The following is a 20,521-nucleotide window of genomic DNA, read 5'->3' as shown; positions in this document are numbered from 1 at the left end:
CTTCGTATGGTCTTCACAGAACAAATAGGGCAGTGATGGCTAACCTCAAAACTTCAGCTGTAGTTGAACTACACATCCCAGCATGCCCTGCATCAGTTTTAGCATGGCCAAATAGTAAAACTGATGCAGGGCATGCTGGGATGTGATGTTCAACAACAGCCGGAGTGTCGAGGTTAGCCATTACTGAAATACTGTAGGTCTTTTTTTTTTTTTTCAATTAATAATTTTTATTGAAGTTTTATGAAGATAATAAAACATTTAACATGAAAAGCATGAAATAGGTCTTTACAATCCAACCTCTACATGTTTTCCCCAATAATGTAGAAAAGAGTCATTAAAACGGCAAAAAGTCATCTGTTATGAAATATGCACTTTATATTACATGCTTCTATAACTGGTCACCCTGAATGGTTTATGCTAAAATGTTATTATACATTTATATAGAAGACTGTAACAAGGACATACTGCTTTTAGAAAGCAGAACAGCCATTTTGATCATTGGCATCTTCTCCCCAAGCCCTCTTGTCATTTGGGACATGGACTAGCAGAAAGTGATAGTTATATGTGCATGCATCGCTATACTATATTACCAAGGATAATCCGGTTTATAGGTGAAGAGCAGTTTCACAGTTACAAAGTGCTAACAAAATGGGGGCAGAAACTATAGGCCCATACACACTGGGCAACTTTGAGCAGAAAATCGCTCAAAACAGCATGTTTGAGCGGCTTTCAGCTGAAAGCCGCCCAGTGTGTATGCTCCGGCAATGAGCGGTGAGCGCTGCTACGAGCTCCCGCATCATCGGCGGGAAAGCTGTTCATCTGCAGGCAATACCAGCAGATGCGCGGCTTTGAGGATGGCTTTTGCGATTTGGGCTGATTTCACCTGTTCCCGTCAGATTTGGTCGAGAAATCTGATGTGTTTGGTGTCCCATCAATGGTGCCATGGCACACAGTTTGGGAACCACTGACCTACAGAATTAGCTAAATTATATTTAATGTTTTACGAGATATATATAGTATATGTCTAGTGTCCGTGAGTCTCCAAAACACTGCCATCTGCTGGCAGAGTGTGAAACTACATCTCTTTCTCACACATGCACAAACACAGAAGGTAGCAGACTAGCTTTCGAAGCTTCTGCTACGAGCTGGCTTAATAGCATATACATATGCTTTAAAAATTGGTTTAATCTTATAGCAGCTTTTAGAAGCTAGATACAAAGCTGGAGTCCGATTTCTTCCAATACAATGACAAGGCGGTGTTATTCAATGGCAAGGATTGACAATTATCAGTAGAAATGATCTCACAGACATATTCGTAAGCATGGGGGGGGGGATTACATAACCCCTAATCTTTAAATCTAGTCTGTACATATTTGTTATATTTATTTATTAACCGTTTCTTACAGTATATAGCACAGAGTATTCTGTTGCGCTTTACAAAAGGAGACAGTTATACTTCAAACTGGGTAATTACAGACAGTCCAAGGTAGGAGGGCCCTGCTCGCAAGCTTATATGACAGATATTTTCTGAAGTTAAAGTTTCCTTGTATAAAAAGAACTTGCCAAAAACTGTATTTAAAAAATAAAATAATTGTAAATTGATTAAATTCTGTACAAAGGCAATGATTGGTAATAAATCACTTACATATTTCAGGGTCTTCATCTGATCCATCAGGACAATCCTTCTCGTTGTCACACCTCCAACCGTTTGAGATGCACGTTACCTGGTCCTTGCAGGTAAAATGCCTGGAGCTGCATGTTTTTGGAGCTGAAATAAATACAGACAGACAGTTCATTACAAACCCTCAGCAAAAATGTACAATAGTAGAATTAAGTGGATTCAAATATGCCTCCTATTTACGACAAATTCTAATATTATCTCGTAATGCAAAAATATTAATTATACAAATTAACTCTCCAACAGAACTTGAAATACAATTGTAACTGTTACAATCTGTCAAACTCACAAAATAATAATTTGGGAGACACTGTATCCAAACGGGATGCAGTTAAAATCCCGGCGGTCGGGATCCCGGCGTTCAGAATCCCGACCTCCGAAATCCCGACACTTTCTCCCTCCAGGGGTGTCCACGACACCCCTGGAGGGAGAATAAATTAGTGTGCCGAGCGTAGCGAGGCACCGGGCCTGCTGCGTGGCGAGCGCAGCGAGCCCGCAAGGGGGGGCGATCCACGTCCCCCCTTGTCGGGATTTTGACCGCCGGGATTTCATACTGAATCCATCCAAACAACATACACTGCATGCTGCACGCAGACATTAAAAAGACAGACGCACTTGGACCACAGTCTGCATCCATAAAGGTCACAGCAGGCCGATTAGTCCAGACTACTGCATATTGCCCTGAAATGGACTCTTATTTTCTTTTCACTTCAATTAGCCTGACACCACAATTTTCACGCTCACTGTTCTAGACTGGGACTACCAACATAAATGGAAGCATCTGCAATCCTACAGATCAATCATTCATTTTTCCAAAGTTTGCTCAAGGCTGCTTAAATGTTATACAGGATTTACTGTACAACAAAGTATAAACGTCACCAATGCCAGTACACAAATGACCAATTCCCTACTTATAACTTCATTAAGCAAAACTTTTAATGAAAAAAAAAAAAAAAATGCAGTACTGTGTTCATTTACACTTTAGGCCCCCATTCACTATGTGATTTGGGTCGGATTTCACCAGTTTCTGGTGGATCGGGCCGAGAAATCAGGTGAAAAATCTGCCCAAATCACATGTGTATGGACATCCAATCCACGGTTCTGAGCGCATTAGATCAGAGCTGCAGAGAATACGTGCTGCACATAAGATAAATCTTATGTGCAGCCATCTGTGGCACATTATGCGTGCTTTGTAACACCCGCAATGTATCACATGAGATGCAGGGGGACACTGAGAGCCGGGTGGAGGGCAAAAAAAAAACCAAGTAAACAGCCAATCAGTGGCTAACCATTCATTTGTATGGGGGCAGGAATTTTATCCTCTGCAGCGCTTTACATAGAATATTTGAACATTCACATCAGTCCCTTCCCCAGTGGAGCTTAGAATCTATATTCCCTACCACATGTACACTCATTCACTCCAAGGTTAATTTTTGTTAGGAGCCAAATAACCTACCAGTATATTTTTGTAATGTGGGAGGAAACTGGAGTACCCGGAGGAAACCCACGCAAGCACAGGGAGAATGTACAAACTCCGCACAGTTAGGGCCATGGTGGGAATGGAACCCATTACCTCAGTGCTGTGAGGCAGTAATGCTAACCATTACACATCCATACTGCCATTTACTTTCGATTTCCCCAAATCCATCTCCTTTCGATTTGGCCTTTGCTTTCCATTCGATTTCACATTCAATCTGCACTTTCGCATTCGATAGGCACAGTGTACACATAGGATTTACTGGATCGAATTTGATATTTCCTTGCTTGCACAATCTATTTTTCTTTTCGATATAGAGAAAACGGGAGCGCAAGTCAAATCGAATGCAGATCAAAAGCATCTTAACCCCTTGAGTGGTGGGTTTTGCTGGGGCAGGACAAACCTGTATTCAGCAGTGACGTCGGTGGCAGGCTGGGGGATGTTCGCGGCGGCTCGGGAGGACTCTGGTGCCTGAGCGCTCCCAAGTCCCCCCCGAGCCGCGCCAAACATACCCGAGCCTGCCGCCGATGTCACTGCTGCTGTAAAATGAGTAGCAGCTGGCGGCTGGTTCAGGGGAGCTCCGGCGGACGCTGGAGCAAAGGTGATGGGAGGGGGGGAGCCTCTAGAGGTGCTGTGCCAGTGGAGCACACCTGGACACCACTGGCACGCACCTTTTCTATATTAGTGGTATGGCCGGAAAATTGAGCCTGGAAAATTTCCGGCCATACCACCCAAGGGGTTAAAAACCATTTGATTTTGCTTCTTTTCGAAGAGTTTGTACATCCCTTTAGCCCGGTATTTTCTAAAGTGGACGATATAGTCCTCCGAGGGGCACTGGAATGATCCAGTGAGACGGTAGTAGGCTTGGGTGCAATTGAGGGGTGTGGGTTAAAAATAAAAGGGACGATGGAAGGCTACTGTTAGTCGGTCCCAGGTCTTGCAAAGAGATCAGATGCACTGCATGTGGGACACCTCCTTCCCTGCTCTCATGTTGTATTTGGGGGAAATGAGTGTGCCGAGCGTATCGAGACACCGGGCCCACTGCGTTGTGAGCACAATGAGCCCACAATGGGTTGGCGATCCACGTCCCTCCCCCCCTTGTCGGGATTTCGGTGGTCGGGATCCTGATGCCGACCGACGGGATTTCGTATCAAACCCATATTGGGTGCGAGGGGAGTGAAGCACAGCAGAATCCCGGAACCTATAGTTGCATGCAGAGTGTGTGGTGGTGCAGTGCTGTTCCACTCCACTCTTCTCCCTTAATTGCAGGGATGGGCTCAGCAAAGATGCAGTAACACAAACCATTACACCAGGGATTCCCAACCACGATCCTCAAGGCACACCAACAGTGCAGGTTTTGTAGATATCCAGGCTTGAGCACAGGTGACTTAATTAGTATCTGAGGGATACTGATTAAACCATCTTTGCTGAAGCCTGAATATCTACAAAACCTGCACTGTTGGTGTGCCTTGAGGACCGTGGTTGGGAATGCCTGCATTACACCATTTGTACTGCCCTGAAGGCCCATGTCATATATAGTATTAATTGCAGTAGTAATAAGTCAATGATACTTTTATACCCTGATTTGTGACTTAGAAGCACAGACCAATATTTCCTACACATTAAAATATAGAGTCTTTTGTAAGAGGCGGAAATTGTGTTGTTATATTTACTGTGAAGTGCCAACAAATAGTACAGCTTAGACCTTTGTAAGAGCACAAGGTTCAAAGAAACACATTTTATATTCCTCAGGAAACCATAACCCTGCATTCAACACATTTATTATACATTTATATGTTTTTTCAAGGATATCCACCTTCTAAGAAATTCCAGCCTTATCAATAACACACTGTAGAACATTCACTGTAAGGTGATAAATGACTGAACTAATGCGTGATTGTGGTTTACAATGTATGAACCTTCTTCCTTTGGGAGCTCCCCTAAAGCTTCTGGTTGTTTTCATAGATTATCAGTGTCTGGTTAGGACTTATATAAATGGGATTATGGTCTGGTGCCAAGTGGCTGAAGGGGCCCAGAGAGGCCATATATGAGCCCAGAAGCCAAAGAACACAATTACTCTAGTTGACATTTTACAAAAAAATGGTTTATAAAGAATGGTGGACCATGGCGCAAAGCCAGTTTGAACTTAAGGCCCCCATAAACTTATGCAATTTGGTCCGATTTCACCAGATTCTGACGGATCACATGCATTGGACATCCCATCGGATGCATGGTGCCATGCACATGGCATAGGAAGTAGGACCCCCGGCGGCAATGGGGCATGGGAAGGGCCGCATGCAATACATCATATTCAAAAAGGACCGCATGCAATCTTGTTGCCCAGGAAAGTGGGATCAGATGGCCATACACTGCTGTGACTTCACAAAGCAGGGTATGACCCCCTTAAGATTTATTACATCAGGTTTATTGTCTATGATTAGGATGAAATTCACCTTTGTTATCGTTATTATTTAACAGTTTCTTATATATTATATATTAACAGTTTCTTCTATAACGCAGCATATTTCGTTGCGCTTTACAAAAAGGAGACAGCAATACAACAAACTGTGTATTTACAGACAGTCAAAAGGTAGGAGGGCCCTGCTCGCAAGCTTACAATCTATAGGGAAATAGGCCTTGATACATAAGGATAGATACTGTATTATTTATTGCATCAATTCCACCAGAATGCAGAGGTTCCTGGTGTGCTGTATGATACGGTGACCCAGCAGTTTGGCCAGGGGTCAGGAGGATGGAAAATGTGAAAAAGAAAGAGTGGATGTGTGTGGACTGTACAGTGGGGATGTGATTAGATTTATGGTTAATATGAAGGTTAGGTGGCTGGTTCTAGAATTTGATAAGCTTGCCTGAAGAGGTGAGTTTTCAAGGAACGTTTATAGGTTTGGAGACTGGAGGAGAGTCTTAAGGGGTGTACACATGGAGCGATTTTTGCTAGTGAGCGACTTTAACTAAGCGATTTTGACTAAGCGATTTGACTAGATACAACAGCGATTTTGATTACACTAGAATTAACATACTTGCTTGGTATTCATTGCCTAGTGAATATCTCCCTCAGCAGTAAATAGCAGCAATTTTGACTAGACAGCCAGCGATCTAGTCAAAATATTCTTGCCTGGAAACTCTTTTTTACAGGGTGATTTGTCCAACCTGGACAGACATTTTTACTAACCTTCTAAGCAATTTTAACTATGTAGTCAAAATCGCTTAGAAGGATCGCTCCTTGTGTACACCCCTTCATTGTACTTGGGAAGAAAGTCCTGAAATCGGGAATGGGAGCAAGTAATGAGTGTGGATGATTATCTTGATAATTGACTTACAAAAGATATTCACTTTAGGAGTATTTTTTTAGGTGGACAAATACTGAAATGTCCATCACATGGCCTATAAAGATAATTATGGGTTTATCTTTCTATTATAAAAAAAATATATATATATTTTTTTTATAGATTCACAAATTTGTTTATTAAAAATTAATAGCTAAATTAAAGGGGGTATTCAATCCTCCCGCAGCCACTCCCGGCGGGGGAGATGGCTGCGGGGCCCTATTCAATGCGGTCTTCTCCGACAGCATTGAATGGGGATCTCAGAAGAACGAGCCCGACTTCACAAGCAGTCGGGCTCGATCTGCCGAGAATTGATGAGCTCCCAGCCGTAGCCACACCCCCTTCTCGACCCATTCTATATATGCACACACCAACACACGGTACTGTTTTGCCATCCAGATTAGGAGTAGACGCATTTAAACATAGGAATTTTATGTATTGGGAAATTCTATGAAACTAAAGAACTAAAGACCGTTCATAATCTAGAGAATGTTTGTAATATGGAACTAGGTTACTAGCACTGAGAATACCCAGTACACAGATATACAAAGAAAATGTGCATAAATGATTGACAGATCCAGAACAAGACCTCCACCGCAGCCAGGACAGAATAGAAGCAGAGCTTGCACGCCCCCTGCATATGATAGCTCCTCTGTACTTGCTAGTGGGAGATGCTGAGCAGACGTGACCAAAATGATATTACTTTGTTTAACATTTTGGTCACACGCTCCATGCTTCAAGACCATTTGTGCTGGCCAGAGAGTAATAGGAGACGCTCAACAAAGCGCAACGGAGCAACCAGGCTCCTCTTCAGGAGAAGATGAACAACAAATAAAAAGGGAATGGACAGGACAATTTGGCAGCCTCTAAAATTCATAGGCAGAAATAAAAAAATAAAAAAGTCTGTATTGACCTACTAAATATACAGAAAAGGATCAATATATATATATATATATATATATATATATATATATATAGAAGCGATTTTCAAACAAATGAAAACAGGAGGCGGCACTCAAAGAAAACGTGGTCAACTTATATTAAAGTATACATGTGCAAAAAATGGTCAGCATACATGGTCGACAGTTTCGGAGCTGACGCCCCTTCCTCAAGACCACTGACACATCAACTGAAACAACCAAAGCATAAAAGTAAAGTGCAGAAAACGAAAAACAGGGTGCTGTAACAAATTGCATTTAAATAGGGTAACACTTACGCGGTACCAGGGCATTGCAAGACGCCGGCGGCAGCTTCCGGCTGTGTGTGCAGTCACCTGTCCACTGACGTCAGTCAGTAGTCCTGGCGACGGAGGGAGCGTCCGTGCCTGTGTTGGGACGGAAGGAGCAGAGGCTCAAAAGTGTGTTAAGAGCGTTTTATCCCTGTATGGGGAACGCATAATAGATTACAACGTGCTGAGTGAGTAAAGTGCCGGTGCTATAATAAAGATAAAAATAGGTTAAAAAACAAGGAGTTCGCAAGGGGACAGATACAGGAGATGTCCTAAGTGTGGTGTTATATAAACCACTGGTATCGCGCTGGTGTATTTTAATGGCTTAGCGCTTCTATAGATAAAAAAAGCCAATGCATCTATTGCCTTAAGTTTTTACAATACATCAAAACAAATATTAATAAAAGCAAATAGAACATCAAACAACGTTTCTAAGAAAAACATATATGCTATATGATAAACGGGCATCCTGTATTTCTGTCCTCTACTGCAAGGTTTGATAACGGCAACCTGAGGTTGTATTAACATGGGAGTACTGTCCCAATGTGTTTTTAAATTTATTAACATCGCAGAGAAAATATTACTGTTATCTTATATTATATTGTTTTGTATTGTTATCCAGTGGGCTATACAAAATACATGTTTATAAGGTGATTACAAAAAGATATTTAAAGATGTTTTTTCATTAAGGCCATGGGGGGCCATTGAGTCCAAAAGATGGATCCAATGGGTCTCCCGCTGGAGAAGTTTCTTCAGTCGGTCGCCACCTCGGATGGGCATGGGTACATATTCTAGAATGAGATGTCTAAGCTGAGACAGAGAGTGCTTGTGTGCCCGAAAATGTCGGGCAACAGGCTGGTCTATGTTTTTCCCTGCTAGGCAGTTTTTAATAACACTCTCTGTCTCAGCTTAGACATCTCATTCTAGAATATGTACCCATGCCCATCCGAGGTGGCGACCGACTGAAGAAACTTCTCCAGCGGGAGACCCATTGGATCCATCTTTTGGACTCAATGGCCCCCCATGGCCTTAATGAAAAAACATCTTTAAATATCTTTTTGTAATCACCTTATAAACATGTATTTTGTATAGCCCACTGGATAACAATACAAAACAATATAATATAAGATAACAGTAATATTTTCTCTGCGATGTTAATAAATTTAAAAACACATTGGGACAGTACTCCCATGTTAATACAACCTCAGGTTGCCGTTATCAAACCTTGCAGTAGAGGACAGAAATACAGGATGCCCGTTTATCATATAGCATATATGTTTTTCTTAGAAACGTTGTTTGATGTTCTATTTGCTTTTATTAATATTTGTTTTGATGTATTGTAAAAACTTAAGGCAATAGATGCATTGGCTTTTTTTATCTATAGAAGCGCTAAGCCATTAAAATACACCAGCGCGATACCAGTGGTTTATATAACACCACACTTAGGACATCTCCTGTATCTGTCCCCTTGCGAACTCCTTGTTTTTTAACCTATTTTTATCTTTATTATAGCACCGGCACTTTACTCACTCAGCACGTTGTAATCTATTATGCGTTCCCCATACAGGGATAAAACGCTCTTAACACACTTTTGAGCCTCTGCTCCTTCCGTCCCAACACAGGCACGGACGCTCCCTCCGTCGCCAGGACTACTGACTGACGTCAGTGGACAGGTGACTGCACACACAGCCGGAAGCTGCCGCCGGCGTCTTGCAATGCCCTGGTACCGCGTAAGTGTTACCCTATTTAAATGCAATTTGTTACAGCACCCTGTTTTTCGTTTTCTGCACTTTACTTTTATGCTTTGGTTGTTTCAGTTGATGTGTCAGTGGTCTTGAGGAAGGGGCGTCAGCTCCGAAACTGTCGACCATGTATGCTGACCATTTTTTGCACATGTATACTTTAATATAAGTTGACCACGTTTTCTTTGAGTGCCGCCTCCTGTTTTCATTTGTTTGAAAATCGCTTCTATATGCCCTCGATGTGGAAGGCACCCTAACTGCTGCTCTATTTGTTTCACCAAGTGCCGGTCCTCCCGACCCCTATATATATATATATATATATATTTTTTTTTTTTATTTATTATTATTATTATTATTATTATTATTAATAAATAAAAGCAAAAGAAAGCAGCCATCCAGTAACATGTAAAATAATAAAATATGATCTCAGAGTCCACACCACTGTCACTGGAAAGGGGGGGCGAGTTGTGTAAAAGGAAATGGCAATTACATACAGTAAGACTCTTAAAAATATGTGAACTGCCGCGTATAAGCCTAATGACAAAAGGCTTTTTTTTTTTTTTTTTTGTATTAATTATATACCCACTATACAACTGCAGGGCCATTCTATTTCCAGAAATCTGTTACTACATGTAGCACTGGTCTATAACACGAAGGGTGACAATTATCAACAAATCCTTTGTGATGGGAAACTGAACAAGTGCGTGTTCTCATTGTGTCATGTGGAGAAAACATTGTCCTTAATGGGGATGAGCAGATTCTGGCTTAAATCAGTCAGACCCTAGAGCTTTACAAATAACTGTCTGTACAGGTCTGCAATCGTACTCCTCCTATACTATCATTTCATACCTCAACTTGGTTTAGTTACGGTACGAATGATCAGGAATATGGGAAGATTAGATAGATTACATATGGGAAGCTACATGGGACATCCTTTAGCTGGAATGCCAGGGATTTAGGTTTTTCTCCATAATATCACGGCCCAAAACAATTGAAAAAAAACTTCAAAACACAGCGCCTAACATTCTGCTCATGTTATTCGGCAGATCACTGTACAGAGCAGTAATACCTGGTGATGGGGACAGGGCATGAAGTACTGTGAATATTCATTCAGTTATATTTGACTTTTGCCACTTCTGTGCATGTGCAGGGGGCGGGTGCCGGGCAGCTCCATTCGCATCTGGGAACGCCCAACGTTGGACATTCTCAGGCTAATGAGGCCATGACGGACATCACCGGATGTCAGCTGCCCGCCCTCTCGCACAGGGTGCCCGCAGTTTACAGTCACTATATAGGTGTCTCTGAACTGTGAGCGCTGGAGAAATCATTAGATGGTCGGCGACCGATTTCTCACAGCTGTGCAAAGGGCACGGGCATGCTGTCTCTGCCTGTCCGGCTGTCTCTTCTGGGCATGCTCGAGATCGTAGGAGCCGATTGGCTGGCAATAAAACCCATGTTACCCCTCAGTAACATGCAGATGTAGAAGATGTGATGCATATCAAATGAATCAGTCAATTGGTGCACATTGCATTGGTTTTTTTTTGGGGGGGGGGCAGAGATGCCCGACGTTAGAGGTGTATAGGACCTGATGGCTCACGTCAGGTATCTGATGCTGCGAGGTATATTGAGGCTAAATGTATGAGGACACATCTGTAGCGTTGCTTTTTCCTGTAAAACTAGCTTGCTATTCTGCTCATACAAATGGATTTTTAAAGTGCTTATTGGATAGTATACTGGAAAAGTAGATCGAGACACCAAGCTATTATATTCTCCCTATATGCCGACATGGATGGAGAAAAACAAGATTTCTTTTCTTTTTTTTTTTTTAAACATGAAAAATTCATGTTGATCTTTTAAAAGGTGTCCACTTTTACCATGTCGACCTTTTGACCCGATCGGTCTAGTACATCTAACAACCAGAACCAACATTTAGACAGCATACCACTTATGCTGTTGTCAGGGGCGGGCTGGGCCGGGGGGCAGAGTGCCATATGCCCCCCGGGCCGCTTACCCACCCACTGGCTGCGGGCCGTGCTGCGGCTGGATCAGCTTCTCCAGCCCTTCTGCACTGGCCGCGGCTTACAGAACACGGCCGCGGCTACAGGAAAATGGCCGCCGGCCCCCTGCACTGAGGACATGTTCTCAGTGCAGGAGGCCGGCGGCCATTTTCCTGTAGCCGCGGCCGTGTTCTGGAAGCCGCGGCCAGCGCAGGAGGGCTGGAGAAGCTGATCCAGCCGCAGCACGGCCCGCAGCTAGCGAGTGGGTAAGCGCTCTCCCCCCCCCCCCCTCCCTCACCCCAGCATATGTGTTTCTATCCCTGTGGGGGCATATCTGGCACTGTGTGGGGGCATATCTGGCACTGTGTGGGGGCATATCTGGCACTGTGGGGGGGCATATCTGGCACTGTGGGGGGGCATATCTGGCACTGTGGGGGGGCATATGTGTATCTGGCACTGTGGGGGGCATATCTGGCACTGTGGGGGCATATATGTATTTGGCACTGTGGGGGCATATGTGTATCTGGCACAGTGGGGCATATGTGTATTTGGCACTGTGGGGGCATATGTGTATCTGGCACTGTGGGGGCATATGTGTATTTGGCACTGTGGGGGCATATGTGTATCTGGCACTGTGGGGCATATGTGTATTTGGCACGGTGGGGGCATATCTGGCACTGTGGGGGCATATGTGTATCTGGCACTGTGGGGGCATATGTGTATCTGGCACTGTGGGGACATATGTGTATCTGGCACTGTGGGGGCATATGTGTCTGGCACTGTGGGGGCATATGTGTATTTGGCACTGTGGGGGCATATGTGTCTCTGGCACTGTGGGGGCATATGTGTCTCTGGCACTGTGGGGGCATATGTGTCTCTGGCACTGTGGGGGCATATGTGTCTCTGGCACTGTGGGGGCATATCTGGCACTGTGGGGGAATATGTGTATCTGGCACTGAGGGGGCATATGTGTCTTTGGCACTGTGGGGGCATATGTGTCTCTGGCACTGTGGGGGCATATGTGTCTCTGGCACTGTGGGGGCATATGTGTCTCTGGCACTGTGGGGGCATATGTGTCTCTGGCACTGTGGGGGCATATCTGGCACTGTGGAGGAATATGCGTATTTGGCACTGTGGCAGAATATCTGGCACTGTGGCGGCATTTGTGTCTGGCACTGTGGGGGCATATGTGTATTTGGTACTGTGGCGGAATATCTTGCACTGTGGGGGCATATCTGGCACTGTGGACATCACATTGTGCGGTGTAATGGGCATCATGGTATGGGGCGTAATGGACATTACGGTGTGGGGAGCATTGGGTAATTGCCATCACAGTATGGGGTGTAATGGGCATCAAGGTGTGCAGCATAATGTGTAATTAGCATCACAGTGTGCGGTGTATTGAGTAATTAGCATCGCAGTGTTGGGCGTAATGTGTAACTGGCATCATGGTGTTCAGCATAATGTGTAATTGGCATTACGGCATGTGGCTTTATGTGTAATGGGTATTACAAGGTTCGCTAAAATGTGCAATCTGCAGGTACACAATACAATCATGGTACAGGCAACGCCCCTTATGATAGGCCACGCCCCTAATTTTTCGGCGCGCCTACGGCGCGCAAAAGCATTCCTTCCGACGGTGACTTGGCTGATTATGGGCCAGTGCTCTGGACTTGCCCCCTAGGCTAAAAGTTGCCAGCCAGCCCCTGGCTGTTGTGATGATGAATATGTTTAGTAGGGTTATCTATAGATAATCACAACCCCACAAAAGAAAGCAAAACATGATTCATAGCAAAAATGACAAGTAGCAGATACAAGCACAAAATTACTTATTGTATTATTTGAATCTAGATTACAATGAAATATGTCCATTAAAAGAAATAAAAAACAGACATGGCTATACAGATGGAGCGCCACTCATTTAGTGCCGAGAATCGCCAGATTGCCCCCCGCTGGTGACCACCATCTGAAAGAGATTCGCGAGCATATCACATGCACGTGCGCCCCGGTAACTCAGCGGCAGGGAGCGGAAACCCTGCCAGTCTCCGCTACAGGCAGATGGGCAGGGTTAGAGCGGGTGTGCGGGCATTGACTTGAAGCAGCGGAGACCTCAATCGGAATAAGACGCGCAAGCGTCTCATGCGTGCGCGTCCCCTTCTGGTAGCTGACTATTCTATCACCAGCTCCCGGCAAGAAGAGAGATGCTCCATCTGTACAGTGACAAGTTCAACGGGGTGGTAGTGGTTCCTATAATAGAGACAGTACAGATGGTGTAATGTTTAGCATTACTGCCTCACAGCACTGAGGTCATGGGTTCGATTGCCATTTGTATAGTCTCCCCATACTTGCGTGGGTTTCCTTTGGGTCCTCAGGTTTCCTCCCACAATCCAAAAATATACTGGTAGGCTAATCGGCTCCCAACAAATAAACTCTAGAATACCTGTGTGTCTGTGTACATGTGGTACAATCGCCACTGGGGCAGGGACTGATAGATATATATATATATATATATATATATATATATATATAGTCATATATTCTCTGTAAAACGCTGTGGAATATGTGTGCGCTATATAACAAAATAAATAAATAGAGAGTCATCTAATTGCATATTTGGAAAGATCTCTTGTCATTGGACAACAAACACGGTGTAATAAGAGGAACAATTGCTGTGGTTCTCTCTCATTCTATCCATGACAGCAAAAGGAAACTGTAAGAACATCCACCAACCCTGGAATCGGCCTGATTTAAAAAACAGATGTTTTATGGAAAGAAAAGCAACTAGGAGAAAAAAAAAATTCAAAACACATTCCACATTTTTTTTTATATTGTTGTTTCCAGAAATGGTTCTATTCCAAATATGAATAATACGAAAACGATGAGAAAAACAACCTTGTTTTCAAGAACAGAAAAAGTTCTCAAAAAGAAGCAGTATAAATATAAAAATATATTAATTTCTTTCCAGTGGGAATATAAAATGCTGCATGGCCGAGCTACAGTTGACTGTGGTCAGCCCCATAGCAGTCAGTCCCCATTTGGAAATCAGGTTCCAATCGAAAGATGTTCGAGTTTGCAAACTTTATCTTGCAGAGGTCTTCAAAATAAGCTTGCATGCTCTGTTGACACGCATGTGGGAGTTCAATATTGACATTTAAAGAGCCATTATAAACATGCATTCCTTGTGCACAATTAACAAGTTAAGCTTTGGAATATCCAGAAATAAAAGACAGACAAAAAGCAACATAACAGAAATTTGTTTTGCACACTTCCCTTTCAAGAGCAGTAAACCATATTGTGGGAAGGGTTGACGATTGTTAAAAGAAAAACATTTCCATAGCAAGCAGATTCTTGCCTTTAAAATACAGGAACATAACTTTTGTGCAGACTAGAAAACTGACCACAAATACAGACGTCGTAGGGAAGATTATAGATACATGATGCATTTAGCAGACTCCAAGCAGACCGGGTTTGTTGCCATAGGAGAGATTGCCGATAGCTGACGTTTTGGGCAGCCTTCAAGCAGTGTGTCTAATAAAATGACCAGGAGGCAATATTCAGATGTCAACTAGCTCTTGTTCCTCCTAACACCTTCTGTGCAGGAGAACATAACATCTCTTTTATAAGAACAAAAATCCTCTAACATACCATAACGATGGATGCAGCCCAGAGGGATAGCCACAAAGCTGTCACTGTGTAGGAAACTGGCGTGTATGAGTTCTGAGCCAGCAGGGGAGAAGCACTTGTGCAAGTAAGGATCACAGCATCACTGCAGCCGCAGGAGTTTAAGTTTATTAATATTTTTGTGTATAGATTGAGAGATTTACGTATCTAAGCCGTGTAAGCCCCCACAGGGGGGCTTTAATTTCATAACTAGACTATATTGCAGTTATGATTACGCTTGGCTTTCATCCCTGGGGTAACATTAGAACGGTCAAAGGCTGTGAGAGGCATTTCCACCCAAAATACCAACTGTGCTAACACTGCCCAATCCAATCTGTGTCAATATCTGGACCATGTTTAACAAACAGAAAACAATACCCATTTGGGCAAAGGAAATTGTTTTAGTATGTTGACTTAAAACCAGTATCTGTTTAAAAGGCTAATAAATAGGTGCATTTAAAAACATAAGTTACAACCAGAACAAAGTACACAGTTAAGCATAGGAAGTGCATTCCTACACAGGTCTTAAAAAGATTCCATGCCTCACAGGGGGTACTGTGTACTTACTCTGCCTCTCTTATAGATCATAGCAATATATTTAAAACAATTGTGGCCTCTTATCAAACTCAGTCCTCAAAGTCCCAACCAGTTCATGTTTTCCAGGTCACCTGGGGATCTTTGAAATTTGACAGCTGGTGATAACACCTGTGCCCATCTGCAGTATGTGGTCTGGAAGATGTGAACTGTTAAACTGGGTACAAAGTAGGCCAATCCTCAGCTGATCTGACTCTTAACCAACTCTTGTTTGTCCAGGTGTCCACCCTCCACCAACCAACCCTTACATCTAACACTGTCCCTCTATCCGGTCTCCTCAGTGGCGTAACAATAGCCCCACAGACCCCCCGGTCGCGGGGAGGCGCTGAGCATGTGTGGGCGCCGGGGGTCTGCGGGGCTATTGATGCGATTCCCTAGCCCTGCCTTACCCTGCTGGCGCCGCTTGCTGTTGCCGCCGCGTGCGTGGCCGGGACCCGCAGATCTACTTCAAGTTGTCTGCGGTCCCAGTTCTCCTTCTGGCTGGCTCTTGATAATGGCAAAAATAGCTTTCACAAAATGTCCGCCCCCTTACAGCAGACACTTTTGAGAATGCTTAAGGAGGCTCCTCTAGCATCTTCAAATAGTGTCTGCTGTAAGGGGGCGGACATTTTGTGAAAGCTATTTTTGCCATTATCAGGAGCCAGCCGGGACCACAGATAAGTAGATCTGTGCTGCGAGTCCCAGCCACACACCCGGCGGCGGCAAGCCAGTAATTATAGTTACGCCACTGGGTCTCCTTGTTTTTAAAACCAGCTTAAATAATAAGGAGACCCGACTGCAAGCTAATATTAAAAAGACTGTAGGCTGCCGAGAAAGGAGCTGTCAACTGGTCACCAGTTCCGGCACCTTTGCCTGCTGTTCGTAGTGGTAGTGCAGGATCACTGTACCATTACTTCTGCACTTGACTCCTTTGCTCCAGCTGTCACTGCTCACCTTCACAGGTCCAAACATCAACCCTGGAATTCCAAAAGCACCAGATACCTAGTTCTATAGACTGTAAGCTTGTGCCTCCTACCTTGAGTTCTGTAATTACCTAGTTTGTTTTATCACGGTTTTCAATTGTAAAGCACAACAGAATTTGCTGCAATATATAAGAAACTGGAAACAAATATCTGCAAATATCTGAGTGTCTTTGAGGACAGCTTTATATAGCGCTGTGCCCAGGTTGGCCCTTTTACACCAAACAAGGAATGGAGTTTAAACACAATTACCCTGGTCAAAAGCTCTGTATCAAAGAGGTATAAAATGAACAGCTTCTGTATCCCCTGTTCACCAGGCTCTAAACCAACTCGCGTTCAGAACCCATTTGAAACTCCTCACTTTAACCTAATAAATACATCACACTCCGTACGCCCACCCACTTTGCTCTGCCAACTGCTGCCTCTCCTCCGAGCCTCCTACTACATCCTACTCCTCTCACGCCCAAGACTTTGCCCATGCTGCTCCTTACCACAAAAAGGCTCTACTTCTTAGAAAACACAACAACTTTCTAATAATCTTCACAAGCCCACAAAACCAACTTCTTCATATGCTCCTCACTGTCAGCTTCCCCTCCCCAGCAGGCTGTAAACTCTAACAAACAGTAACCTCTTCCCTTTTGTGCTTGTGCGTCCCTGACCCAAACCATAATCTCCTCACCATAACCAACATCAGAAACAAACCTTTCAGCTGTCCCAGCGCTGATATTGTGGGTAATTTGATTAATGGGCTACATTGATTTTCGAGCTCCTTCATCTGAATTCCACAAAGTTTTTTACTACACAGTCTTTATATTCACACTGTTTTCCCATCTATATACTTTGTTGTGGTCACAAGGGTTCCACACCAAATGACAAACTGAACCGTAGAATGAAGGTATATGTGGTAGGGAATACAGATTGTAAATTCCACTGGGGCAGGGACTGATGTGAATGTTCAAATATTCTCTGTAAATTCCTGCACAATGTTGTGTGCTATAGAAATAAATTTTTAAAAATAAAATAAAGAAAAAGGGACACTACGGGAGAAATTTACTAAAGGAAATTTGTAAAAAATAGGTGTATTTGTATCCAGAAATACACTTATTTTTGACATTTACTATCCTGAAAATACGGCAATTCGTATTGATAGCACATCAATACGACTACGAATTACCGTATTTTCGGGATAGTAAATGTCAAAAATAAGTGTATTTCTGGATACAAATACACCTATTTTTTACAAATTTCCTTTAGTAAATTTCCCCCTACATCTCTTCACTGAAGACTACAATTAAGCTGGTCAGTTATTCAATCTCTTCACATAGTCTCATCCTTCTGTTTACAGTGCAAGCTAACTGTTTGCCCTCTTAGGGTTCATGTCAACTGGACTCCTAAATATTAAGCATATGTACTACTTTGTATTGTATTTTCAGAACTGTATGACTGTCCTAGCATTATCCATATGGAAACACAATGGAAAGCCTACAGTAATGGTGTGTCCACACGTTAGATTTGCCTTAAGATCCTATCCACGATCTGATCAGATAAGATCCTATCCACGATCCTAAGGCACATCCGATTTGCATCCTATCTTGACTATATAGTGCAGATCTGCACTATATAGACAAGGCAGCCAAGACTTTCTGGCTTCCGATACGTGAACGCGCATCGGGATCGCAAGGGTTAAAACCCTTGCGATCTGCATCCGATGCCGATCCGATGTTGACTATATCGTCAACATCGGAAAGGAAATCGGACCGTGTGTACACAGCATAAGCTCTTACATGCTAGTTATGTGCCGTACATTTTCTCTAGGAGTCTATTTAATAATTGTATAAGGTTTGTCCCCTCAGTGCCTGCACAAAGGAAGCCTAGGCACATGCACCAACCAGGACAGACCCAGAAGAAAAGGATCGGTATCCAACATTGGGGTAAGTATGGATGCCCCAATGGAAAAAGATGCAAGACTGGGACAGAGATGTCATGGAACTGGGAAGGGTGTCAAAACACCGGGAAAGGGAGGTGATTGACTTGCTGGACAGAGTGGAGTACAGAATTGGGAAGAGACCTGGTAGGAGAACAATTGACCAGTAATTTTTATGGAGGGAAAGTCTGCAAAGTTCTTGTGGATTGGTCAGGTGAGAGCACTGTGCAACCAGTATCTTAAATAACAATACGCACTTAGATAGCTGGACTAGGCAAGTAAAGAGCGTTTATTTTCTTGTAGAAAAGGGATGATTGGAAAGTGTATATGGCGCAGGTTCTCAGATAGCTATGATTCTGCAGGAGTTTGATATATCAGTGTTAGCGAAAACCACCCAAAAAAGTGGGTCCCGGGGACCCTTCACTTCTAAAAATTGGGGTCCTACCTGACCTTTTCTGGGTCCCAACGGAATAAAGCCTCCTCTCCCCTTCTCCCCAGCATGGCACATGTGGGTCGGGGGGGGGGGGGGGGGGGGGGAGTATCAATTGGCCCACTCGCATAAAGATACATACAGTATACACTAGAAACTATATAAACCTGAAAAAAGGGACACTGCGCGCCGAACGCGAGCGCTAAAAATTTAGGGCATGTTTTCTTTGGGGAAGTGGTGTGGTCACATAGTAGTACCAATTCACACTACAGCACACACCGTTATGCCCAGTACACATTAAATTTTTTGCTTTTTGCCACGGAGGGGGAGAGGGGGGGTCGTTGCCCAAGGGCTGGAAAAGCAGACATGCTGCTCCGCAGAGTAGATGAGCGGGCTATCAGCGCGGCGGGGGAACTGGATGTGGCTGGAATAGCTGACACGCTGCTCTGAGTTGTTTTAGCCACATCCAGTCCCCCGTCATCCTGACAGCCCGCTCTAGACACCTACTCTGCTGAGAGTAGGTGTCCCCCCTGGTATCCTGTCGTCGTCCCCCCCCCCCCCCCGCGCTTTCAGCAGCGTATGGACTTACATGGCGGGGGCGGCCTGGGGGACGCACAGTGACTCACGCGGTAACCTGCTCTCAAATTGCAGGGCGAGCGGCTTTAGGGTGCGCAGCGGCAGCGACCTGTAAAATGTACAGTGACTGGCTGCCAGGCGGCCACTGTACAATGATTGGGTCCCGGCGGCCGCTGCAGTGATTGGCTCGCAGCGGCTCACAGGTACAGAATCTGCACAGTGCGTCCTCGGGGACCCCTTAAGTTTTGAAAACTGAGTCCCCGGGGACTGTTTTGGGATAAAATACACGCTAAAGCGCGTTTTTGCGAACCCTGTATATCATGTAGCAACAAACTGGGAAATGCCAGAGTTGTTGTGATTTGCATCAGATACAATGTAACTAGAAACGTTTTATTTAAAATAGTCCATTACAGTAAGTATCACATTTACAATCTCAGGACTAACATGACGAAAGCATGGAGGGGGGTTGGGGGGCATTTTTGTCTAAATGCTCATTTAAAGGGAGAAAAAATTAATAGAAATGAGCTACACATTTACTTTTTGATCTGAGAGAGAGTTAGGTGACCAAAAGTATTTATTTTGACATGCCTCCGTGTTTAAACTTTTCTTCCAGTCTTCACACGAGACCCTGGGAGTACTGCCAACGACATTTTAGAAATCACGCCCTAGAACCACAAGTAAAAATTCACCTACGCTAAGATTAATCCAGTTGAATTCCATAAAAAAAAAAAAAACATTTCTAGAATGTATTCACATTCTCAAAAATACATTAAATCGGTTTCATACAAATGCCTTGCATAATACATCATAACTAGTGAATTGTACATTTTGCAGGATGAATTACCGGTAGGGGGTTACCAGCCAGTGGCGGCAGCAAGATACCACTTAGGTAACATCTCCACATATACAAAC

General features: G+C 43.9%; 1 protein-coding gene across 2 annotated transcripts in view; it reads right to left on the bottom strand.

Moving 5' to 3' along the window:
- LRP1 (LDL receptor related protein 1) overlaps positions 1-20,521 on the bottom strand; it is a 254,553-nt gene that overhangs the window by 198,312 nt on the left and 35,720 nt on the right. For both annotated transcript variants that reach the window (XM_083169349.1, XM_083169350.1), the window contains exon 2: positions 1,646-1,768. In XM_083169349.1, coding sequence (XP_083025475.1) covers positions 1,646-1,768 — 123 coding nt within the window. The remainder of the gene's footprint in view (positions 1-1,645; positions 1,769-20,521) is intronic.

Source organism: Crinia signifera, chromosome 2 (assembly GCF_055691185.1).
Source record: "Crinia signifera chromosome 2, ASM5569118v1, whole genome shotgun sequence".
Classification (NCBI taxonomy): Eukaryota; Metazoa; Chordata; class Amphibia; order Anura; family Myobatrachidae; genus Crinia; species Crinia signifera.
This window is presented reverse-complemented; position numbering and strand designations above follow the sequence as displayed.